Source organism: Ranitomeya imitator, chromosome 3 (genome assembly GCF_032444005.1).
Source record: "Ranitomeya imitator isolate aRanImi1 chromosome 3, aRanImi1.pri, whole genome shotgun sequence".
Lineage (NCBI taxonomy): Eukaryota > Metazoa > Chordata > Amphibia > Anura > Dendrobatidae > Ranitomeya > Ranitomeya imitator.
The window spans coordinates 89,299,601-89,326,521 of record NC_091284.1 but is presented as its reverse complement, the minus strand read 5'-3'; the positions used below and the strand labels follow the sequence as shown (position 1 = coordinate 89,326,521).

At 45.3% G+C, this 26,921-nt stretch overlaps 1 protein-coding gene across 3 annotated transcripts in view; it reads left to right on the top strand.

Moving 5' to 3' along the window:
- Positions 1-26,921, top strand: part of LOC138672762 (transient receptor potential cation channel subfamily V member 1-like) — a 153,319-nt gene that overhangs the window by 102,044 nt on the left and 24,354 nt on the right. For all 3 annotated transcript variants that reach the window (XM_069761098.1, XM_069761097.1, XM_069761096.1), the window contains 6 exons: positions 556-854; positions 18,156-18,332; positions 18,424-18,582; positions 19,808-19,903; positions 22,245-22,315; positions 22,829-22,994. In XM_069761098.1, the coding sequence (XP_069617199.1) occupies positions 556-854; positions 18,156-18,332; positions 18,424-18,582; positions 19,808-19,903; positions 22,245-22,315; positions 22,829-22,994 (968 nt within the window). The remainder of the gene's footprint in view (positions 1-555; positions 855-18,155; positions 18,333-18,423; positions 18,583-19,807; positions 19,904-22,244; positions 22,316-22,828; positions 22,995-26,921) is intronic.

Here is a 26,921-nt window from a genome sequence, read left to right as displayed (position 1 = left end):
TGTTATCTTTTATAGCATTATCCTGCCTGTAATGTTATCACTGCTGAAATGTCATATAAAAATAACAGGAAGTATAAGGCCGCATAAAAATGGATTTGTTTGAATTGTATATAGCAATTGAAAGTTATAAAACACTAAAAAATGCGTATAACATAGAAGTTTAATTTAAACAATGGCACATTTTCTTATCACTTATTTTCATGTCACTTATTGATCGTCTGATTTTAAACTTGGGAGCAATAACACATATCAGATCGACGTCTAGTAGGTGTCGATCTATAGTTAGATTTTACAACTTAAGGCTAAGTTCACATTAGCGTTGCGCCGCTGTTGCGTCGGCGACGCAGCGGCGACGCGCCCCTATGTTTAACATAGGGGACGCGTGCGTCTTTTTGTTTGCGTTTTTCGCCGTGTGCGTCGTTTCCGACGCTGGCGTCGGACGCACGAAAACGCTACAAGTTGCATTTTCTGTGCGTCCGATTTTGGTCAAAAACGACGCACGCGTCGCGGCGCAACGCTAGTGTGAACGTACCCTAAAATATCTTTTCGTTACAGGAGAATTCCCCCTCTCACTTGCTGCCTGCACTAACCAGCTGGATATTGTGACATATCTTCTAAGTGTCCCACATACCAATTATAACTTGAATGCCAAGGATAGCCACGGAAATACAGTTCTGCATGCTCTGGTCTTAGTGGCTGATGACACTGAAGAGAATACTGAGATCATCACCAATATGTACGATGAGATTCTGAAGAAGTCCGAGCAGATTGATCCACGGATGAAACTTGAAGAGGAGTGTAACAATGACGATCTTACTCCTTTAAAGTTAGCAGCGAAATTGGGTAAAATTGAGGTTAGTTACAATGAATCTCTTTTGAGCTTTTTTCTTTCATGCGCATGTTGGAGGAACCACCACCCTAACAGCACATTAGACTGCTACGCCAACCAAAGACTAAAATGTAGACAGTTTTATATTATATAATATATGACCCTTTAAGACAAAGAACCTTGAGTCCTTTGAAGTTGGGCTGTCCACTGTCTCACTAACTTAACATCTTTTTGAGGCTTCCTGCTTCTGAACTGGGAAATATCATTGTGTGGGGGAAGACTGGGAGTGTTGCACAGGCAAATACAGGGGAGATCGACAGTGGCATGTAAAAGTTTGAGCACCCTTGGTCAAAATTACTACTGTGAACAGCTAAGCTAGATGAAAATAAAATGATCTCTAAAAGGGCAAAACGTTAAAGATGACACGTTACCTTTGTATTTTAGGCAAAAAAATATATATTTTCACCTTTTAAATTTTAAAAATTACATGGTATACATTGTCCCCTCATCCCCATCCCAGTATGCATGACCTCCTCATGCCTATCCTGGTATGCATGACCTCCTCATCCCTATCCTGGTATACATGGCCCCCTTATCCCTATCCTGGTATGTATGATCCCCTCATCCCTATCCTGGTATGCATCCCCCCATCCTGGTATGAATGGCCCCCACCCCCATTCCGGTATGCATGGCCCCCATCAAAAAACATAAAAAAAACAAAACCATTTTACTTACCTTCCCTGCGCTCCCTTACAGCGTTCTGTTCTGATGCCAGCAGCTGATTTCAGCTTGTAAGGCATGACAGTAATGTCACACCCTGCTTACAAGCTAAAAACAGCTGCCGGAATATTCTCTTCTACCCACATCGTGGACTATAGGAGTGGAGAGCGGTGAATATTCATTTCATTTTAATAGCGGACAGTATTAGCCACAGCCGCAGGTTTCCTGCTGCTGGGAGATCATGTGTCCCTGCTATTAAAGGGATTGAATATTCACTGCTCTCCTGTTGTGAAGTCTGTTTTTGGGCTCCCTCTGGTGGTTACTGATGGTACTGGGTGATTTGTGTTCTGCTGTCTCTGGTGTCCACCTGTTCTATTAGGATTTGGGAGTTTCCTATTTAACCGGGCTTTCTTGTCATTTCCCCGCCGGCTATCAAGGTTATCAGAGTGTTTTGTTACCTCAGCTTCTGGCTTCAGTAATCTTCAGGACAAGCTAAGTTTTTGATTTTCTTGTTCCACGTTTTGCTTTATTTTTGTCTTGTCCAGCTTGCATATAATTGTTTCTTTGCTGCTGGTTGCTCTAGTGGGCTGTAATTGCTCCTCATGTTCCATGAGTTGGAACATGAGTTCAAGTAATTGCAGGATGGTTTTTTGAAGGGTTTTTTGCTGACCGCGCAGTTTACTTTTGTATCCTCTGCTATCTAGTTTTAGCGGGCCTCATTTTGCTGAATCTGTTTTCATACTGTGTATGTGCCTTCCTCTCATTTCACCGTCATTATATGTGGGGGGCTGCTATTTCTGTGGGGTATTTCTCTGGAGGCAAGAGAGGTCTGTGTTTCTTCTAATAGGGGAAGTTAGATCTTCGGCTGGTGCGAGACGTCTAGGATCAACGTAGGCACGTTCCCCGGCTATTGTTATTTGTGTGTTCAGGTTTAGGGTCGCGGTCAGCTCAGGTTCCATCACCCTAGAGCTCGTTGGTGCTTGTCCTTTTGTGATTCCCTGCCATTGGAATCATGACAGTATAGCCGGCCCTAATGTTTGGGCTGAAGTAGGAGGAAAAGTAGTCTGAGGAAGTTTTTTTTTTTCTTTTTCTCTCCTCTGAGGTTGCTGCCTAGCCTTAATTGCAGCCGGGCTGATTTTTTTTTTTTTTTTCCTCCTCTTAATCCTTGAATGGCTCTGACCTTAGCTGTTTATCATGGACGTCCAGAGTTTAGCTTCCAGCTTGAATAATCTTGCTGCTAAGGTTCAAAATATACAAGATTTTGTTGTACATGCTCCTATGTCTGAACCTAGAATTCCTATTCCAGAGTTCTTTGCTGGAGATAGATCTAGTTTTCTGAATTTTAGGAACAATTGCAAGCTGTTCCTTTCTTTGAAATCTCGCTCTTCTGGAGACCCTGCTCAGCAGGTTAAGATTATTATATCTTTCCTGCGGGGTGACCCTCAAAATTGGGCATTTGCATTGGCACCAGGGGATCCTGCGTTGCTTAATGTGGATGCGTTTTTTCTGGCATTGGGTTTGCTCTATGAGGAACCTAACCAGGAGATTCAGGCTGAAAAAGCTTTATTAGCTCTCTCTCAGGGGCAAGATGAAGCAGAAATATATTGTCAAAAATTTCGGAAATGGTCAGTGCTTACTCAGTGGAATGAGTGCGCCCTGGCTGCAAAGTTCAGAGATGGCCTTTCTGAGGCCATTAAAGATGTTATGGTGGGGTTCCCTGCGCCTACGGGTCTGAATGAGTCTATGACTATGGCTATTCAGATTGATCGGCGTTTACGGGAGCGCAAACCTGTGCACCATTTGGCGGTGTCTTCTGCACTTGAGACAATGCAATGTGATAGAGTTCAGTCTAGAAGTGAACGGCAAAACTATAGGCGGAAAAATGGGTTGTGCTTTTATTGTGGTGATTCAGCTCATGTTATATCAGCATGCTCTAAACGCACAAAAAAGGTTGATAAGTCTGTTGCCATTAGTACGTTACAGTCTAAGTTCATTCTGTCTGTGACTCTGATTTGCTCATTATCATCCATTTCCGTCGATGCCTATGTAGATTCAGGCGCTGCCCTGAGTCTTATGGATTGGTCATTTGCCAAGCGATGTGGGTTTAGTCTTGAGCCTCTGGAAGTCCCTATTCCTTTGAAGGGAATTGACTCTACACCTTTAGCTATGAATAAACCTCAGTACTGGACACAAGTGACCATGCGTATGACTCCCGTTCATCAGGAGGTGATTCGCTTCCTGGTATTGTATAATTTACATGATGTTCTAGTACTTGGTCTGCCATGGTTACAAACTCATAATCCAGTCCTTGACTGGAAAACAATGTCTGTGTTAAGCTGGGGATGTCAGGGGGTTCATGATGATGCACCTCCGATTTCTATCGCTTCATCTACTCCTTCTGAGGTTCCTGTATTTTTGTCTGATTATCGGGATGTTTTTGAGGAGCCTAAGCTCAGTTCGCTTCCTCCTCACAGGGATTGCGATTGTGCTATAGATTTAATTCCTGGTAGTAAATTTCCTAAAGGTCGTTTGTTCAATCTGTCAGTGCCAGAGCATACTGCTATGCGGGATTATGTTAAGGAGTCCTTGGAAAAGGGACATATCCGTCCATCTTCGTCCCCTTTGGGAGCAGGTTTTTTTTTCGTGGCCAAAAAAGATGGGTCCTTGAGGCCTTGTATAGATTATCGTCTTTTGAATAAGATTACCGTAAAATATCAGTATCCTTTGCCTTTGTTGACTGATTTGTTTGCTCACATTAAGGGGGCTAAATGGTTCACTAAGATTGATCTTCGGGGTGCGTATAATCTTATACGAATAAAGCAAGGTGATGAGTGGAAAACCGCATTTAATACACCTGAGGGCCATTTTGAGTATTTGGTAATGCCTTTCAGACTTTCTAATGCTCCTTCAGTCTTCCAGTCCTTTATGCACGATATTTTCCGTGAATATCTGGATAAATTTATGATTGTGTATTTGGATGATATTTTGGTTTTTTCTGATGACTGGGAGTCTCATGTTCAGCAGGTCAGGAAGGTGTTTCAGGTCCTGCGGGCTAATTCCTTGTTTGTAAAGGGCTCAAAGTGTCTCTTTGGAGTCCAGAAGATTTCTTTCTTGGGGTATATTTTTTTCCCCTTCTACTATTGAGATGGATCCCGTCAAGGTTCGGGCTATTTGTGACTGGACGCAGCCTGCATCTCTTAAGAGTCTGCAGAAGTTCTTGGGCTTTGCTAATTTCTATCGTCGTTTTATAACTAATTTTTCTAGTGTTGTTAAGCCTTTGACGGATTTGACTAAGAAGGGTGCTGATGTTGCTGATTGGTCTCCTGCGGCTGTGGAGGCCTTTCAGGAACTTAAACGCCGGTTTTCTTCTGCTCCTGTGTTGCGTCAGCCTGATGTTTCGCTTCCTTTCCAAGTTGAGGTTGATGCTTCCGAGATTGGAGCGGGGGCGGTTTTGTCACAGAGAAGCTCCGATTGCTCGGTGATGAAGCCATGTGCGTTCTTTTCTAGAAAATTTTCGCCCGCTGAGCGGAATTATGATGTGGGTAATCGGGAACTTTTGGCCATGAAGTGGGCATTTGAGGAGTGGCGTCATTGGCTGGAGGGTGCTAGACATCGTGTGGTGGTCTTGACTGATCACAAAAATCTGATTTACCTTGAGTCTGCCCGGCGTCTGAATCCTAGACAGGCTCGTTGGTCACTGTTTTTCTCTCGTTTCAATTTTGTGGTTTCATACCTGCCAGGTTCAAAGAATGTGAAGGCGGATGCTCTTTCTAGGAGTTTTGTGCCTGACTCCCCTGGAAATTCTGAGCCCACTGGTATCCTTAGGGATGGGGTGATTTTGTCGGCCGTCTTCCCAGACTTGCGACGTGCTTTGCAGGAGTTTCAGGCGGGTAAACCTGATCGTTGTCCGCCTGAGAGACTGTTTGTTCCGGATAGTTGGACCAGTAGAGTCATCTCCGAGGTCCATTCTTCTGCGTTGGCAGGTCATCCTGGAATATTTGGTACTAGAGACTTGGTGGCCAGGTCTTTTTGGTGGCCTTCCTTGTCGAGGGATGTGCGTTCTTTTGTGCAGTCTTGTGAGGTTTGTGCTCGGGCTAAGCCTTGCTGTTCTCGAGCCAGTGGATTGTTGTCACCTTTGCCTATCCCGAAGAGGCCTTGGACGCACATTTCCATGGACTTTATTTCGGATCTCCCTGTCTCTCAAAAAATGTCTGTCATCTGGGTTGTGTGTGACCGCTTTTCTAAAATGGTTCATCTTGTACCCTTGCCTAAGTTGCCTTCCTCCTCTGAGTTGGTCCCTCTGTTTTTCCAGAACGTGGTTTGTTTGCATGGGATTCCGGAGAACATCGTTTCTGACAGGGGATCCCAGTTTGTGTCTAGATTTTGGCGGACGTTCTGTGCTAAGATGGGCATTGATTTGTCCTTTTCGTCTGCATTCCATCCTCAGACGAATGGCCAGACGGAGCGAACTAATCAGACCTTGGAAACTTATTTGAGGTGTTTTGTTTCTGCTGATCAGGATGACTGGGTTACCTTTTTGCCGCTGGCCGAGTTTGCCCTTAATAATCGGGCTAGTTCTGCTACCTTGGTTTCTCCTTTCTTTTGTAATTCGGGGTTTCATCCTCGTTTTTCCTCTGGTCAGGTGGAGCCTTCTGATTATCCTGGAGTGGACATGGTGGTGGATGGGTTGCATCAGATTTGGAGTCATGTGGTGGACAATTTAAAGTTGTCCCAGGAGAAGGCTCAGCAGTTTGCTAATCGCCGTCGCCGCGTGGGTCCTCGACTTCGTGTTGGGGACTTGGTGTGGTTGTCTTCTCGTTTTGTTCCTATGAAGGTCTCTTCTCCTAAGTTCAAGCCTCGGTTCATCGGTCCTTATAGGATCTTGGAAATTCTTAACCCTGTGTCATTTCGTTTGGATCTCCCGGCATCGTTTGCTATTCATAATGTGTTCCATCAGTCGTTGTTGCGGAGGTATGAGGTACCTGTTGTTCCTTCGCTTGAGCCTCCTGCTCCGGTGCTGGTGGAGGGAGAATTGGAGTATGTTGTAGAGAAGATCTTGGATTCTCGTGTTTCCAGACGGAAACTCCAATATTTGGTCAAGTGGAAGGGTTATGGTCAGGAGGATAATTCTTGGGTGGTTGCCTCTGATGTTCATGCTGATGATTTGGTCCGCGCTTTTCATAGGGCTCATCCTGGTCGCCCTGGTGGTTCTCGTGAGGGTTCGGTGACCCCTCCTCAAGGGGGGGTACTGTTGTGAAGTCTGTTTTTGGGCTCCCTCTGGTGGTTACTGATGGTACTGGGTGATTTGTGTTCTGCTGTCTCTGGTGTCCACCTGTTCTATTAGGATTTGGGAGTTTCCTATTTAACCGGGCTTTCTTGTCATTTCCCCGCCGGCTATCAAGGTTATCAGAGTGTTTTGTTACCTCAGCTTCTGGCTTCAGTAATCTTCAGGACAAGCTAAGTTTTTGATTTTCTTGTTCCACGTTTTGCTTTATTTTTGTCTTGTCCAGCTTGCATATAATTGTTTCTTTGCTGCTGGTTGCTCTAGTGGGCTGTAATTGCTCCTCATGTTCCATGAGTTGGAACATGAGTTCAAGTAATTGCAGGATGGTTTTTTGAAGGGTTTTTTGCTGACCGCGCAGTTTACTTTTGTATCCTCTGCTATCTAGTTTTAGCGGGCCTCATTTTGCTGAATCTGTTTTCATACTGTGTATGTGCCTTCCTCTCATTTCACCGTCATTATATGTGGGGGGCTGCTATTTCTGTGGAGTATTTCTCTGGAGGCAAGAGAGGTCTGTGTTTCTTCTAATAGGGGAAGTTAGATCTTCGGCTGGTGCGAGACGTCTAGGATCAACGTAGGCACGTTCCCCGGCTATTGTTATTTGTGTGTTCAGGTTTAGGATCGTGGTCAGCTCAGGTTCCATCACCCTAGAGCTCGTTGGTGCTTGTCCTTTTGTGATTCCCTGCCATTGGAATCATGACACTCTCCATGCCCATAGGCATGGAGAGCAGTGAATATTCATTCTCTTTAGTAGTGGGCACACATGATCACCCAGCTGGTGCAGGAACCAGTGCCTGCAGCTAACACTGCTCAATAATAAAGTGAAATGAATATTCACTGCTCTCCACGCCCATAGCCAGCAGGCTCCTGTCTCTTGTTACTCACAGCTCTGCTGGCGCAGGGCTGGTCCAGGGCTGACCCCCCTGAATCATGGACCACATAGTGGCTGCATGGTGTGCTGCTGTTAGCGACACACCACTAGCTGGGGGGGGCCCTGGGGCAGCAGGGCCCTAGGCAGTTGTCTAATCAGCCTGCCCCTAATGCCAGCCCTGTATGCCAGCAGATGTCAGTGCCTGGGCTCGCCGGAGATTCCTCCGGTTCTCAGGGTGGCCAGTCTCTGGTGGGCCAGTCCGACCCTGGGTACAGTAAATTGCAGTTTACCCTTCCTCTCCTCCACAGAACCAGAACCAGAAAATAAAACTTCATCCTGTACCCAGTCTTATGGGTGCTGAATAGGGTTGAGCGAAACGGGTCGTTCATTTTCAAAAGTCGCCGACTTTTGGCAAAGTCGGGTTTCATGAAACCCGATCCGACCCCTGTGCGGGGTCGGCCATGCGGTACGTGACTTTCGCGCCAAAGTCACGTTTCAATGACGCGAAAAGCGCCATTTCTCAGCCAATGAAGGTAAACGCAGAGTGTGGGCAGCGTGATGACATAGGTCCTGGTCCCCACCATCTTAGAGAAGGGCATTGCAGTGATTGGCTTGCTGTCCGCGGCGTCACAGGGGCTATAAAGGGGCGTTCCCGCCGACCGCCATGTTACTGCTGCTGATCTGAGCTTAGGGAGAGGTTGCTGCCGCTTCGTCAGAAGCAGGGATAGCGTTAGGCAGGGTCCATTAACCACCAAACCGCTTGTGCTGTAGCGATTTCCACTGCCCAACACCACCTTCGGTGTGCAGGGATAGTGGAAGCTACATTTTTTTTTTTTCCTCAGCGCTGTAGCTCATTGGGCTGCCCTAGAAGGCTCCCTGATAGCTGCATTGCTGTGTGTACGCCGCTGTGCAAACCAACTGCTTTTTTCAAAGCACAAATCCTCTTGTTCCTTCCTTTCTGCACAGCTATCTTGTTTGTTTGTCCACACTTTTTATTTAATTTGTGCATCAGTCCACTCCTTATTGCTGCCTGCCATACCTGGCTGAGATTACTGCAGGGAGATAGTAATTGAAGGACAGTTCCTTTTTTTTTTTTTTTTGTGGGAGATTAAGATTGGCATTTCTGCTAGAGTGCCATCCCTGTCTGTGTCATCTCTCACTCAGTGGGCCATAGAAAGCCTATTTATTTTTTTGCTTGATTTGGGTTCTAAAATCTACCTGAAAAAATCACTACATCAATCAGTGGGAGAAAAATATTGGCCTCAGGGCTTGTGTGCCACTCCTTACTCCTGTGTGTGCCATCTCTCACTCAGTGGGCCATAGAAAGCCTATTTATTTTTTTGCTTGATTTGGGTTCCAAAATCTACCTGAAAAAATCACAACATCAATCAGTGGGAGAAAAATATTGGCCTCAGGGCTTGTGTGCCACTCCTGACTCCTGTGTGTGCCATCTCTCACTCAGTGGGCCATAAAAAGCCTATTAATTTTTTTGCTTGATTTGGGTTCTAAATTCTACCTGAAAAAATCAATAAATCAATCAGTGGGAGATTAATATTGGCCTTTGGGCTTGTGTGCCAGTCCTAAGCGTGCCATCTCTCTCTCTCAGATAGTGGGCCATAGAAAGCCTATTTATTATTTTTTTTATTGGGTTTATAAATTTTCCCTGGAAAAAAAAAAAGTGGGAGATTAATATTGGCCTCTGGGCTTGTGTGCCAGTCCTGAGCGTGCCATCTCTCTCACAAATAGTGGGCCATAGAAAGCCTATTTATTTTTTGGGTTGATTTGGGTTCTAAATTCTACCTGAAAAAATCAATAAATCAATCAGTGGGAGATTAATATTGGCCTTTGGGCTTGTGTGCCAGTCCTAAGCGTGCCATCTCTCTCTCTCAGATAGTGGGCCATAGAAAGCCTATTTATTATTTTTTTTATTGGGTTTATAAATTTTCCCTGGAAAAAAAAAAAAAAGTGGGAGATTAATATTGGCCTCTGGGCTTGTGTGCCAGTCCTGAGCGTGCCATCTCTCTCACAAATAGTGGGCCATAGAAAGCCTATTTATTTTTTGGGTTGATTTGGGTTCTAAATTCTACCTGAAAAAATCAATAAATCAATCAGTGGGAGATAAATATTGGCCTCTGGGCTTGTGTGCCACTCCTGACTCCTGTGTGCGTCATCTCTCACTCAGTGGGCCCTAGAAAGCCTATTTTTTGTTTTATTTGTTTTCTAAATTCTCCCTGAAACAATCATTTTATTTTATTTTGTTTCTAAATTCTTCCTGAAAAAATCATTTTTTTTGTATTTTTTTTTCTAAAGTCTCCCTGAAAAAAAAAAAAAAAATCAAATCAGTGGGAGATTAATATTGCCCTTTCTGCTTGTGTGCCAGTCTTGACTCTTGGGTGTGCCATCTCTCTCTCTCTCTCCAATTGTGGGCCATAGAAAGCCTATTTATTTTTTTGCTTGATTTGGGTTCCAAAATCTACCTGAAAAAATCACTAAATCAATCAGTGGGAGATAAATATTGGCCTCTGGGCTTGTGTGCCACTCCTGACTCCTGTGTGCGTCCTCTCTCACTCAGTGGGCCATAGAAAGCCTATTTTTTTTTTATTTGTTTTCTAAATTCTCCCTGAAACAATCATTTCATTTTATTTGGTTTATAAATTCTTCCTTAAAAAAATCATTTTTTTTTTATTATTTTTTTTTTCTAAAGTCTCCCTGTTAAAAAACAAAAACAAATCAGTGGGAGATTAATATTTACATTTGCGCTTCAGTGACAGTCCTGCGTGTGTGGCATCTCTCTCATTTGTTGCCACCAACAACAGAGTGTGTAACATTGTGCCTGATTTTCGTTGTGGTCTCACCCACCTGTAAAGGGGTAGCTAAATCATACTGAAGTTATAGCTCATCGTGTAAGTTGTGTGACAGCAACAAATACTGTTAGTTTGGTAACGTTTTTAAAAAAATGAGGAAGTCTGGTGGAAGAGGTCGTGGCCGGGGGCGTTCATTGTCAGCTGGTAATGAGGGTAGTGGTAGTGGTGGAGCATCAGCTGGTCGTGGGAAAAAAAATATTGCACCTAAGTCTGGAGCTGTGGAGCCACGTTCGTCGTCTGGCTACACAAGGCCTCGAACGCTCCCTTTTCTGGGAGTAGGAAAACCACTTTTAAAGCCGGAGCAGCAAGAGCAAGTTTTGGCTTATCTTGCTGACTCAGCCTCTAGCTCTTTTGCCTCCTCTCGTGAAACTGGTAAAAGTAAAAGCAGCGCGTCGTTAGTGGATGTTCACGGTCAGGGACAAGTCGCTTCATTGTCCTCTTCAGCAAAAACAACAACAGAGAAGAATGCAGCAGGCGACACAACGGGTTACTCCATGGAGCTCTTTACACATACCGTCCCTGGCTTAGAAAGTGAAGCAGTTAACAGTCCATGCCCATTACAAGTTGAATCTGACATGGAGTGCACTGATGCACAGCCACAGCCAGACTACTATGCTGGTCCTTTGACTCAGACCACAACATTGCCCTCGCAGGGTGCTGATCAAGAATCAGACCCTGATGAGACTATGTTGCCCCATCACGAACGCTATACCACCGACCGACACGGTGACACAGACGAAGTTGCACACGAGCTACAAGAAGAGGTAATAGATGACCCAGTTCTTGACCCCGATTGGCAGCCATTGGGGGAACAGGGTGCAGGCGGCAGCAGTTCTGAAGCGGAGGAGGAGGGGCCGCAGCAGGCATCAACATTGCAACAGGTTCCATCTGCCGGGCCCGTATCTTGCCCAAAACGCGTGGCAAAGTCAAAACCTGTTGGAGGACAGCGTGGCCATCCGGTTAAAGCTCAGTCTGCAATGCCTGAAAAGGTATCCGATGCTAGAAAGAGTGCAGTCTGGCATTTTTTTAAACAACATCCAATTGATCAGCGCAAAGTCATCTGTCAAAAATGTTCAACTACCTTAAGCAGAGGGCAGAATCTGAAAAGTCTCAATACAAGTTGCATGCATAGACATTTAACCACCATGCATTTGCAAGCCTGGACTAACTACCAAACGTCCCTTAAGGTTGTAGCACCCTCGGCCAATGAAGCTAGTCATCAACGCAACATCCCTTCCGGCAGTGTAGGGCCACCATTTTCTGCACCACCTGCAGTATCTGTGCAGGTTTCTTTGCCAGGCCAAAGCAGTCAGGGTCAGGGAATCACCAGTTTCGTAGTAGGAAACACTGCATCTAGGGCACCGGCGGCAACAATACCATCTCCCACCGTCTCTCAGTCTGCCATGTCCACCGGCACCCCCGCTAGTTCCACGATCTCCAGCTCTCCAGTCCAGCTCACCCTACATGAGACTATGGTTAGAAAAAGAAAGTACTTAGCCTCGCATCCGCGTACACAGGGTTTGAACGCCCACATAGCTAGACTAATCTCGTTAGAGATGATGCCCTACCGGTTAGTTGAAAGCGAAGCTTTCAAAGCCCTGATGGACTACGCTGTACCACGCTACGAGCTACCCAGTCGACACTTTTTTTCCAGAAAAGCCATCCCAGCCCTCCACCAGCATGTTAAAGAGCGCATCGTCCATGCACTCAGGCAATCTGTGAGCACAAAGGTGCACCTGACAACAGATGCATGGACCAGTAGGCATGGCCAGGGACGTTACGTGTCCATCACGGCACACTGGGTAAATGTGGTGGATGCAGGGTCCACAGGGGACAGCAAGTTTGGGACAGTTCTGCCTAGCCCACGGTCTAGGAAACAGTTGGCTGTAGCCGTTCGCACCCCCTCCTCCTCCTCCTCGTCCTCCTGCAGAAGCGAGACCTCGTCCACAGACCGCAGTCGCACAACCACTCCATCCGCAGCTGCCACTGTTGCACACCAGGTCTCCCATTATGGGGCAGCTACTGGCAAACGTCAGCAGGCTGTATTGGCTATGAAGTGTTTGGGCGACAACAGACACACCGCTGAAGTTCTGTCCGAGTTCTTGCAGAAAGAAACGCAGTCGTGGCTGGGCACTGTAGATCTTGAGGCAGGCAAGGTAGTGAGTGATAACGGAAGGAATTTCATGGCTGCCATCTCCCTTTCCCAACTGAAACACATTCCTTGCCTGGCTCACACCTTAAACCTGGTGGTGCAGTGCTTCCTGAAAAGTTATCCGGGGTTATCCGACCTGCTCCTCAAAGTGCGTGGACTTTGCTCACATATCCGCCGTTCGCCCGTACACTCCAGCCGTATGCAGACCTATCAGCGTTCTTTGAACCTTCCCCAGCATCGCCTAATCATAGACGTTGCAACAAGGTGGAACTCAACACTGCACATGCTTCAGAGACTGTGTGAACAGAGGCGGGCTGTTATGTTTTTGTGGGAGGATACACATACACGGGCAGGCAGTAGGATGGCAGACATGGAGTTGTCAGGTGTGCAGTGGTCGAAGATTCAAGACATGTGTCAAGTCCTTCAGTGTTTTGAGGAATGCACACGGCTGGTTAGTGCAGACAACGCCATAATAAGCATGAGCATCCCCCTAATGCGTCTGCTGATGCAAAGTTTGACGCACATAAAGGATCAAGCGTCTGCAGCTGAGGAAGAGGAAAGCCTTGATGACAGTCAGCCATTGTCTGGCCAGGGCAGTGTACAGGACGAGGTAGCGGGCGAACAGGAGGAGGAGGACGAGGAGGATGATGGGGATGATTATATTTTTAAAGAGGAAGCTTTTCCGGGGCCAGTGGAAATTGTTGGCGCGGCAAGGCCGGGTTCTGGTTTTTGGAGGGACACAAGTGACGTGGATTTGCCTGAAACTGCCCCTCAACCAAGCACAACCACAGATTTGAGAACTGGAACTTTGGGCCACATGGCGGATTATGCCTTACGTATCCTCAAAAGGGACACACGCATAACAAAAATGATGAACGATGACGATTACTGGTTGGCCTGCCTCCTTGATCCTCGCTATAAAGGCAAATTGCAAAATATAATGCCACATGAGAACTTGGAACTAATATTAGCAACCAAACAATCAACTCTTATTGACCGTTTGCTTCTGGCATTCCCTGCACACAGCGCCCGTGATCGTTCTAACACGAGCTGCAGGGGCCAGCAGACCAGAGGTGTTAGAGGGGCAGAAATCAGAAGTGGCGTTGGCCAGAGGGGTTTTCTGACCAGGTTGTGGAGTGATTTTGCTATGACCGCAGACAGGACAGGTACTGCAGCATCAATTCAAAGTGACAGGAGACAACATTTGTCCAGTATGGTTACAAACTATTTTTCATCCCTTATCGACGTTCTCCCTCAACCGTCATTCCCATTTGATTACTGGGCATCCAAATTAGACACCTGGCCAGAATTGGCAGAATATGCATTGCAGGAGCTTGCTTGCCCGGCAGCTAGTGTCCTATCAGAAAGAGTATTCAGTGCTGCAGGTTCAATACTAACAGAAAAAAGGACTCGTCTGGCTACCCAAAATGTAGATGATCTAACCTTCATTAAAATGAACCACAACTGGATTTCGAAATCTTTTGCCCCACCTTGCCCGGCTGACACCTAGCTTTCCTATGTAAAGGTCTTGCCTGTGGACTATTCTGAACGACTTTTCCAATCTCATAATTTGCAGCACCTGATTGTCCAGCATCCGACATGTTAACACCTCCCTAAATGGCCAAAGTCCCCACACGGGGCCGTGGTATCGCCACTTGGCGCCAGCACCCGTGAGAGTACTGTTTGTCTGAAGAGGTGGGTGTGCCCGCTTTTGGTCGACGGCACTGCCACTAGGTCCCTCATAGTACAATAAAGTGTCTGGCGGTGGTGGTGCGCACCCAACGTCAGACACACCGTTGTAATATGAGGGGCCCTGGGCCTGTACCGCCGGCCACAAGACAGTCCCCCCCCCAGGTCAAACAGTGCTCTACCACTTGCAAAGTTTTCTCTCACAGCTCCACCAATGTTTAGTCTATGCGCTGACATCCTTCAATGCCTGGCACTGTCAATACCATGTTATTGACATTTTTCTTATGTTAGGCCTTCGAAGCCTGTCTGCGGTCACTCCTTCCACTAGGCCTCCACTGACCTGTCTACTGCTGCCCGTGTTCCCCTGGAACCAATTTTAAATTGCCTACAGCCAGCCCAATTTATTATGTTAGGGCTTCGAAACCTGTCTGCGGTCCCTCCTTCCACTAGGCCTCAACTGACCTGTCTACTGCCGCCCGTGTTCCCCTGGAACCAATTTTAAATTGCCTACAGCCCAATTTTTGTTATGTTAGGCCTTCGAAGCCTGTCTGCGGCCCGTTCTTTCCACTACTACTACACTGACCTGGCTACTGCCGCCCGTGTTCCCCTGGAACCAATTTTAAATTGCCTACAGCCAGCCCAATTTATTATGTTAGGGCTTCGAAGCCTGTCTGCGGTCCCTCCTTCCACTAGGCCTCCACTGACCTGTCTACTGCTGTCCGTGTTCCCCTGGAACCAATTGTAAATTGCCTACAGCCCAATTTTTGTTATGTTAGGCCTTCGAAGCCTGTCTGCGGCCCGTTCTTTCCACTACTACTACACTGACCTGGCTACTGCCGCCCGTGTTCTCCTGGAACCAATTTTAAATTGCCTACAGCCAGCCCAATTTATTATGTTAGGGCTTCGAAGCCTGTCTGCGGTCCCTCCTTCCACTAGGCCTCCACTGACCTGTCTACTGCTGTCCGTGTTCCCCTGGAACCAATTGTAAATTGCCTACATCCCAATTTTTGTTATGTTAGGCCTTCGAAGCCTGTCTGCGGCCCGTTCTTTCCACTACTACTACACTGACCAGGCCACTGCTGCCCGTGTTCCCCTGGAACCAATTTTAAATTGCCTACAGCCAGCCCAATTTATTATGTTAGGCCTTCAAAGCCTGTCTGCGGTCCCTCCTTCCACTAGGCCTCCACTGACCTGTCTACTGCTGCCCGTGTACCCCTTGAACCAACATCAGAAAATATAAAAATAAGTATTTTGCTTATAAAAAAGAAAATACTGGAGAGATATCAAATGCAGACATTTTAACATTAAAAACAAACACATACAACAAAAATCTGGTACAGTACTAAAAATGGCCACCAGCTACAATAACTTTCTCCTGCAAGTAGTTAACTGAAAGTTTTTTTCAATTTAAAACACAGATATGGCATCCACCGAGTGTTGTCCTGTCGCATCTTCTTTATATTATTGCCAAGAAGATGCAAAACAATGAAAATAATAAAATCATTATTTACCAAAAAAATAGAGTAAGTCAAAACCACATTGCAAATAAACATTCATTACAAATAAAGAAGCAGGGCGCGTCCAAGGGTGAGTATATACCTAATAAGAATATAATCACCCTCGGACGCGCCCTGCTTCTTTCCGACAGCCTTCCTTCCTAAGAATCAGCCCTTCCGTGGTGTAGAGAGAGGGTGTGTTACACTCCAAGGTGTTCCCCAGGTTGCCTTTCCTGAGCTTCGATCTTCATGCTCTCGTTTAGTAGTTGTAGAAAACTACACTGCATTAGGCCTACAAAATGGGTATCGGGTGGAGAGAGATGGTGTGTTACACTCCAAGGTGTTCCCCAGGTTTCCTTGCCATTGCTTCGGTCTTCCGACTCTCGTTCAGTAGTTGTAGAAAACTACACTGCATTAGGCCTACAAAATGGGTATCGGGTGGAGAGAGATGGTGTGTTACACTCCAAGGTGTTCTCCAGGTTTCCTTTCCAGAGCTTCGATCTTAATGCTCTCGTTTAGTAGTTGTTGGAAACTACGCTGCATTAGGCCTCCAAATTGGCTATGGGGTGGAGAGAGATGGTGTGTTACACTCCAAGGTGTTCTCCAGGTTTCCTCGCCATTGCTTCGATCTTCCGACTCTCGTTTAGTAGTTGTAGAAAACTACACTGCATTAGGCCTACAAAATGGGTATCGGGTGGAGAGAGATGGTGTGTTACACTCCAAGGTGTTCCCCAGGTTTCCTTGCCATTGCTTCGGTCTTCCGACTCTCGTTTAGTAGTTGTAGAAAACTACACTGCATTAGGCCTACAAAATGGGTATGGGGTGGAGAGAGATGGTGTGTTCCACTCCAAGGTGTTCTCCAGGTTGCCTTTCCTGAGCTTCTATCTTCAGGCTCTCGTTAAATTGTGGTTAAATGGAACAACTGCATTTGGCGTACTAGTTGGTTTGGGGCCTACTAACAGTGTCTGCCGCTCCTTGCTGTTCTCCTGGTTTCCTGTCCTGAAATTCCGTTTTCAGGCGCTCGTTAAGTAGTTGTTAATGTTAGACTGCATTTGGCCTACTAGTTGGGTTGGGGCCTACTATCGGTGTCTGCCACTCCTTGCTGTTCTCCTCCACTGAACAAAGCTGTGCCGCCTGTTTACTACGGTTGCCAATTTTGAACTGCATTTCGACTACTTACTGATTTGGGCCTACTCTCTGTGTCAGCCTCTCATTCCAGTTGTCCTCCACTGCAATGCCCCCTGGTTATTCCTGTGTTACCAATTTTGAACTGCATTTAGCCAACTTTATTCTTTGGGCCTATATCTGTGTTTCCTCCTCATCCTGCCCATTGCCCAGCCAGTGATAGATGAGTCTGCTGGTACATTGACCCATAACGCAACATTCCCCATGCACGCTACACAACAACATTGTGACCCTGCTGAAAGTCAGGTTGCTCTTCCCGCATACCATACCACCTTACACGGGGACAAAGAGGAAGGTGCAGATGAAAGTGCAGGTTCCTTCATCAGGTGGGGGGAGGAATACTAGTTGGCGACGTCACTGGCACAGGGCCTCTCATAGTACGCAAAAGTGTTGCTGCCGGTGGGAGGCGCCCCCGCCGTGCAAACACACCGCTGTACTTTGAGGGGCCCTGTGCCAGTGCCAATGCCAACGAGTGGGCCCCCCCTGCTTGCTCAGGTTCACAGCACTTGCAAAGTTGAAATACTTACCTCTCCCTGCTCCACTGCCGTGACGTGGTCCAGATTTCCTGGGCCCACTAATTACTTGAACCAGCCCTACCCACCACAACTTTAGCCAAATGACCCCCAATTTCAAATGCCTTCCAATTATTTTAAGGTAAATTACGCTTGACAAGCTTCATTAAGAAGAATGGATGGTTTTGACATTAAAATGGGCACTCTAGGTGTTTTCCTGGCCCCCACTCACTGCCGACTATGCTGTCCCATTGACTTGCATTGGGTTTCGTGTTTCGGTCGATCCCGACTTTACGTCATAATCGGCCGATTTCACTCGACCCGACTTTTGAGATAGTCGGGTTTCACGAAACCCGGCTCGACTCTAAAAAGGTCAAGGTCGCTCAACTCTAGTGCTGAACCCCAATCAAGGGCTTTTCTTTGACATATGATGACTACACAATACAAGCAACTTCTGTAAACTCAAAAGCACATGCAATGTAATCTTGAGAGTTACTGACTATTTTAATATGGCTTCATGATTGTAATTTGAAACATCTATTTTTCTAATTTTTAGTTGCTAAAGCACATAATTCGGAGAGAAATTGAGGAGCCAGAGTATAAACATTTGTCTCGGAAATTCACCGAATGGACGTATGGCCCAGTTCACACTTCTCTATATGACATCTCATCTGTGGATACATATGAGCCAGACTCTGTTCTGGAAACCATTGTATTTAGGAGTCAGGCCTGTGTGAGTATTGGTTTAATTCAACAGTCTCTAAAATGCAAACATCAACTTGCACCATGATCTAACATGCAAGTCTATGTTATCCTTTCTTTAGAACCGACACAAGATGATAGTACTGGAACCCTTGAACCATTTGCTTCAGGAAAAGTGGGACTCGTTTGCTGGGAAAATATTTTATTTAAAATTCATCCTGTACATTTTATATATGAGTATATTCACAGCCACAGCTTACCACAGGCCTCTGGAAGGACAGGTATGAAGATGGATAATAGATGTGATTTAAATAATAGAAAATTAAAGATTATATTTCAGACCTACTAGGTGATATGAACAAGATAATGTAGAATATGGCCCCTTCTATGTTCCCGGACAGAGAGCCACTCTATACACTCCAGAACCATGCACCTGGTGCATCCACGCTCTCCAAGGACAGCTGTCCATTTAACAGCTTTGTTTTCCCTGCATTTTTCCCTAAATTTCAAAAAAAATTCTAAACTATTTATGTGCTATTATAGGTGTCAGCACAGCCTAAACTACTATTTCCCTCAACATTGCAGCAGATGGAGAGAGAAAGGATGAAAGTAACAATGATGAGTGCCATTGCATCATTAGCTGTTGCTACCATGATCCTAGGGAAAAAAGGATGCCTGAGCTACAGATAGCTGTATAACATATTTTTTGGACTATAAGACTCATCGGACCATAAGACGCACCTAGGTTTTAGAGGAGGAAATTAGGGAAAAAAAAGTGAAGCAAAAAATGTGGTCAATTCTGTACTTAATATCCCCTATCCTGGTAGATATGGTCCCCTCATCCCCATCCTGATACACATGGTCCCCTCATCCCCATCCTGATACACATGGTCCCATCATTCCTATCCTGGTATGCATGGCCCCTTCATCCTTACCCTGGTACGCATGGCAACCTCTGCCCTACTCTGGTATGCATGGTCTCCTCATCCCCATCCTGGTATGCATGGCTCCCTCATCCTTACCCTGGTATGCATGGTCTCCTCATCCCCATCCTGGTATGCATGGCTCCCTCATCCTTACCCTGGTATGCCTGGTACCCTCATCCCTATCCTGGTATGCATGGCCCTCTCATCCATATCCTGGTATACATGGCACCCTCATCTCTACCCTGGTATGCATGGCCCTCTCATCCTCATCCTGCTAGGAATGGTCCCCCTCATCCCTATCCTGACAGGAATGATAACTCTCATCCCTATCCTGGTATGCAGGGTCCCCATGTTGTCTTAGTATGCATAGCCCCATCCCTATCCTTGTATGCAGGTCCCCATCCTTAACCTGGTATGATTGTCCCCCATCCCAGTCCTGGTATGCATGGCCCCATTTTTATTCTGGTATGATTGGCCCCCGTCCTCATTATGGTCTGAATGACCCAATCAGAAAACAGAAAAAAAACTTTTTTTTTAAATTAATGATTATGACAGATAACATTTGATATTTTTGTTCCAGCCTCCTTTTCCACTGAAAGGGACAGCTAAAGATAATATACGTGTAGTTGGAGAAGTGATCATCATGTTTGGAGCAATTTATATCTTCATCTGCCAGGTAATGGAGGATCTCACTAGTTTCATGTTAAACATTTAAAAAAAGACTTTTAGTGCATGCTTGTTTATAATATACATTAAAGTGGATATTCGTGAAATTTCTTATTCCAGAAAAGCCTATATGTATTTTTTTTACACAATCTTATTTTCTTAATAAGTGGAGGAAAATGTTAGTTATATACCAGTAGAATGAGCAGAGCTTAAAAGAGGAGGTGCATGACTGGAAGATTTGTACTTCTCCTCTTTTGGATATATTGCATGTTATTATGACCACAGACGATCTTTCATGACCACTATAATATATATTGTTCAGGGAACCTAAGTTCTAGAGAAAAACATTGCCCCCATATTTTACTGTGCTCACATCAAGAATGAATCAGAAATTGAAAGCTCATTATTAAAGTTAATGCGCATCCAAAAGTTACCAACATTTTTGTTGGTGACTTAGGCACGTTTTAGTCCCACCCCAGCTCTGCTCCAAAACCAGACACAAATGCATATTTGTAGGTGGACTTCTACTAGCTATAACTAGCTGCTTGGAATCACCACTATAGGAAAAGAAATGCATGAAATCTCAATAGGAATTAAAATAAAATTCATTTATTTAAGACTAACATCACCACTTCTGTATTTATCACCCACTCCTGGTTTTGGCTTATAAATACTGAGGTAATCAGTGATAGGGTATGTGCACACGTAGAAAGCTCTACCCTAGTGTTAGGGTATGTGCACTGCGGATTTCGTTTCCCATAGGTTTACATTGTACTGTAAACTCATGGGAAACTGCTGCGGATCCGCAGCAAAATCCACAACGTGTGCACATACCCTAAATACTTTTATGCCCAAAGATGACAACAGTATTCTCGAAGTGATGCCTTTATCACTCTGAGAATACTTTTGTCATTGTTGGGCATAAAAGTATTTGCATCTATTTTTATGGCTAACATGATACTACAATATAATTTGTTATAGTACATCACAATACTGAGTTAAAAAATTCACCAAATACTCAACATGTGCATGTGGGCTTAGACTGTGGTAGAGGCTGGTTCCCTAGGCAATGAGCCATTAAAAATAAATTAAAAGAAATCACTCCCTTCTTAAGAACACAGTGGAATTTTTGGAGCAAATAAATTGCAAAGTTGCTTGTTTTTACAAACACTTTGCAATTTTACCCAACTAATAAGAAGAAATAACCGATTAATTGGTATGTAGGGAGCCATTCTTATATGGCTCCCTATATGTCCCCATTGGAAGAAGCCAGATAGGTGAAACGGCACTGTGTAGCGCCCATAGAAGGGAGCAGCATGAGGTATGTATTTCTGAGGGAGTGTAGTGCGCAGGTGCCGGATTGCGGGGCCGTAACTGACGCTGATTGGAGGGGAGTAGTATTATAATGTGGACAGGAGACAGGGATTTCTTCCTTTCACCGCATGCCCCGGAGCCTGGAAGAAGTCATTAGCACAAAGACAGAATATAACATTTCTCAGCAACAAGACCATTAAAGGGAACCTGTCACCTCATTTTTGAGCTATGAGCTGCGGCCACTGCCTTTCGGGGCTTATCTACAGCATTCTGTAATGCTGTAGATAAGCCCCTGATCTAACCTGAAAGTTAAGAAAAACAAGTTATATTATACTCACCCGGGGGGGGGGGGGGGGGCCAATCAGATGGGTGTCGCAGGTCTGGGTCTGGCGCCTCCCATCTTCATGCGATGTCATCATCTTCCTTGCTCCATGTCGTAGCACCTGCCCAGGTGTACTGATCTGCCCTGTTGAGGGCAGAGCACAGTACTGCAGTGCGCAGGCACCAGGAAAGGTCAGAGAGGCCCAGCGCCTGTGCACTGCAGTACTTGGCTCTGCCCTCAACAGGGCAGATCAGTACGCCTGCGCAGGAGCCACGACAAGAAGCAAAGAAGATGACGACACCACATGTAGATGGGAGGCGCCGGACCCAGACCTGCAACACCCATCGGACCGGACCGCCCCCCCTGGTCAGTATAATATAACTTGTTTTTCTTCTATTTCAGGTTAGATCGGGGGCAGATATACAGCATTCTGCTGTAGATAAGCCCCGAAAGGCAGTTGCCACAGCTCATAGCTCAAAAATGAGGAGACAGGTTCCCTTTAATATGAGGCATACAGGTAGGACTAGTGTAACATTTCTATTACCCGTATGCCCATATTAACAGGTCATATACGTCCGGGGGGGGGGGGAGGGAGCAGATTCCCTTTAAGTTACCTCTCTGTGCGTTGGTATAAGAATGGATACATCTGTATGTCTTATAAACTACGCATCAGATTTACATCTGCTAAATAGTATTTTCTTTTTTGTTTCCGTAGATCATTTACTTTTGGAAGAGACGACCGTCATTACAAATATTAATGATGGACGGATACTTTGAAATCCTATTGTAAGTTTTGCCAATTTTGTAGGAGAAAACACAGTGGTGTTGCTATGGAGGTGCAGAGGGTCTCTAGAGGAAACGATTCTGAGGGCCGACCACCAGCCTATGCAGAAAATGTGCCAGGCCACTAATTATATTCTAAGCAAAGATTTTACACTGGTCATATCATTTAGACTCAGTACACATGACATAGGATCCTTCCATTAGAAATGTGTGTTAGGAGTATTTCCCAAAGTACGCATTCAGTGAAGGCTCTGACATATACGACTATATCAGTGTACAGGAATATGTGTCGATTATAAGACCTTATTGTGAAAAAAAAGTAGACCATGCAGTCTGTAAATACTATACAGGGAAATAACAGTCTATTAAACATCTCTTTTGGCTTACATTGGGCCAATGGTGTCCTGTAGATAAATTCAGCACACGCACCAGGATTTTTCCCAGCATATATGTAGTGAAATTATCATTTTTTTCATGGGGTCAATTAAACAATAAATATTTTAACTCTTCTTACAGTTTTCTCCAAGCCACCCTTCTTCTATTGAGCGGTATCGTCTACCTGGCAGGAAATGAAGTCTATGTGGCCCTAATGGTGTTTGCCTTGGTGATTGGCTGGGTGAATATGTTATATTACACCCGCGGCTTCCAGCAGACTGGGATTTACAGTGTGATGATCCAGAAGGTCAGATTGTCATATTCCCATGTTTTCCAGTTTGCTGTATAATACTATTAGTAATAATCCAGTATTTACCATTAAACCAATGTCTTTTAATCCAATCACTATAGAGATGGGGGGATTAGGATTATCAAAATTAGTGCAAAGTAAAAGTGCATTAATTTTGGTACATCTCCTTCCTGCACATACTGAACATGTCCATTACAGTCTTGTTTTTTTTAAACACATAGTCCAAATGATGCCTATAAGGGTTGTCTAGCCAGCACAATTTTCCCCTTGTCAGAGTCACTCAGATTCTTATATTTGTAATTTTTCCTGCTTTTATCACTTCAACTTCAAGAACTGACTGTCTTCTAATACAGTCATGCCCGAAAGTGTTGGCACCCTTGAAATTGTTCCAGAAAATGAAGCATTTCTCCCAGAAAATTATTGCAAGGATAGGTTTTGTTATACACGTGTTTATTCAATTTGTGTGTATTGGAACAACACAAAAAAACTGAGGAAAAAAGGCAAATTGGTCATAATATCACACAAAACCTGAAACATAGGAGAGACAAAATTGTTGGCACTTTTCTAAGGGTGTGGTAAACAATATTGTTTCAAGCATATGATGCTTGTTCAAAGTTACCTTTGGCAAGTAACAGGTGTGGGCAATGTGAAAATCACACCTGAAACCATATATAAAGGGAAGAAGTTGACTCAATCTTTGCATTGTGTGTCTATGTGTGCCACACTAAGCATGGGGAACAGAAAGCGAAGAGAACTTTCTAAACACTTGAGAACCTAAATTGTTGAACAATATTAACAATCCCAAGGTTACAAGTCCATCTACAGAGATATTGATGTTCTTTTGTCCATGGAGTGCAATATAATCAAGAGGTTTACAACCTATGGCACTGCAGCTAATCTTCCTGGACATTTACAACATTGAAAAATGGATGAAAAGTTGCAACGCAAGGCAGCCCCAATCAAGTTCCAAAGAAATTTAAGCTGTCCTGCGTTCTAGCATCCTGGGATTTGGAGTTACATAGAACATCTAGTAGAGGTCAGGTAGCGAAGGCTTGTTTGGTCTCCACATGTAGCATTGGCCTGGATAGATCCGATGGCACCAGAACCGTCGCCCGAGGACTGTACAGAAAGGAGTTATGATCATTCATAGGTTTTGGAGTTTTTAGCTGCAGAGACTTATTCAAAAGGCATGTTCAAAAAAGATGTGGGCTCAGCACCGGAGCCCACATCAAAGAGAGGGATTCTGATGTGGGCATACTATTACACCCAACATCGAAAATGGGTTAAGATGATTAAATATTTAGTTTAACCTTGACCTGCTCTTTTATCTCGATCCACAAATCCACAGGTCCATGTCTTGGTTTAACTTTCCATGCTACCGGGACTGGTGTCCGGTCCAATATAATCCCATTAGGGGCTAGTGCTTATATCTAACGAGGAACTGGTGGCAGTCACACCGGTCTCACCAGGTGCGGTTTCACTGGTGCTAGTGAAAGGGGCCTCTCAGAATGTCATGGTTGAGGGCGATTGTGGTGCCATGTCAGTGCAGTGACTGCATGGGCCACATCCTCTCACTCCCCGTGGTTCCATGGGCCTGGGTACACAGGGTGTGTGTGTAAACCTACGTCAAGCTGACCTTATGTTTCCCATGTGGGTGTGGAATGTCACATTGGTGCAAGTGAGGAGACCATACCACACGATCTCGCTCATAATAGTGACGTCAGGTGGGGCGGCGAGGTGCGAGTTCATCACATGTGGTGGCCAAAAATCTTCTGGCAAAAGCATCTTATGGACAGATGAAACCAAGATAGAGCTTTTTGGTAAAGCACATCATTTCAATGTTTACTGAAAATAGAATGAGACCTACAAAGAAAAGAACATATTTTGGATCGCAATGTAGTGCCCAGTGTCGGAAAGCTGTGTGAATCACAGTTCTTCCATTTAGCCTGTATGTTTTGTGTCCCATATTAAATTGATTTTGCTTCTTTTGGTGCTGAAGAGGTTGACAACCCTTTCTATGCTAGTTGTAATCATGCAGCTCCATCTCACAGCTGCTCCTGACCTGGTCATTTCCTCTCTCTTTAAAAATTTGGCCCAACCTTCTCTTTTTTGCCAGTGAAAGTTTGCTTTCTGGTTCTTTGGAGTTGCTGTGCTGAAGTTGAAGATCGTTGTTGCTGCTGGAGATTGTTGTATGCTGTTTTAGGGTGTGTGCTTTCCTCATTATCTTATTCCCATTTGGTTTGTATATTCCTACCCTACCCTATATTCCTTTCTACCTTTGGTGAATGTTTTGTATGTTAGTTGCTTTCTGTTATCCCTGTTTGTCTTATGTGTTTATACACTTGACCTTGGTATAGTCAAAGGCGCTCCATGGGAATAGCAAATACCCTTTAATCCAACTAATTGTTGGTACCCCTATTTACCAACCCACCATTTACCCACCCCCCTTACCAATTAATGACAGAGACATAATTTTGTTGGAATAGTATAGGCCACATCAGCCTCTTTTATTAAACATAAAACATTAACAATAAATGTAAAAAACATTAACATTTTTAAAACTAGGAGAAGTCCTTGGAGCCCCCAAGAATCTGGTGATTTAACAACCCATAAAGTGAACAACAACTTAACCAATGTTTTACTCCCAGCCGTTGTAACCCTGGCTCGGTGAGCACCAAAAACCTACAAGAGGGTTCACTGTTCACGGTACTAATCTGGAGATCCGACCACCCCTGCCGGAACTCCCCACCACCATTCACCAGATCTGAAACAAATTAACTCCAAACGGGGGAGCCATATGCCAATGGACCCCCCAAACCAATTTTCACCAACTCCAAGGACTCCCCCCAGCCGCCACAACGAGAGGCCTTTGAACACCTTAAAGGCCCGAGACCCCACCAAAACGAAAAGCTATGGCCCTTTCAATGCCTTCCTGAAGACCCAGAGTCCAAAAATCCATGCCCATGGCATTCAAATGAACACCGTCAGCCAACCAATACTCCCCTTTACTTTTTTCCAATTCAAAGTGCCTCACCGCCACGCCCCCATTCCGAGACACAAAGGCGGACACTGCCCTATTAACTTTTATCCTGGCCTTATCGATTTTCTCCAAAGACCTCATATGCTTCCACCATTTCCGTGACACAATGTCAGACCAGACAATGGTCAAACCTGGGTACAATACCCATAACCTCAAGCAATCCTGCTTTATGTCCTTTACCAACTCCCGAAAAGGCCGGGCCCCCAAATCGTTACCCCCAACATGTAAAACCAACACATCCGGGGCTCTGTCCAAACTCACACTGTTATGGATCTCACGCAACACTCGATTCCATGCCATCCCCCGAAAACCAAGCCACCGGATCACTGCCACACTTCGGTCAAAACCGAGCTGTCTGCTCTCCGTCCGCACATCGGCCCGCAGCGCTCCCCAATGGACATATGAGTGTCCAAAAATCCACACCAGTAATGCCTGGGGACCTGGAAAACAAAAACACAAAACTCAAAATAAAACCCACAGCGTAGAAAAAACCTTTAACATAACTCTTATAACTCCCCGTCAACCATCCCCTGCGGACGCACGTAACTGCGAAACCTGCTTGATCGCCACCTGCCGATCCGCCGAATGGCGGGAGCCCCGAGTCACGGCCCCAATCCGAAAAGAATGGGGGCAAAGCAGGCCCCATCCAATCCCAACAGCGCAATTGCCCTTTTAAAAACCGCTGTGAATTGGTAGCGAGACAAATAAGAACCATCTTGATGACACAATAATGATCGATCGCGCCTAGGCTGAAGGCCCCAGTACCGGCGCAGACAAGCAACAGGACACATAGCCGAACCATCAACTGAGCCCAACACGATCCTACTACCCCGGCCCTCCTGATCCGATTTTGATCGCCGTAACCACAGTTCCACGCGACCATC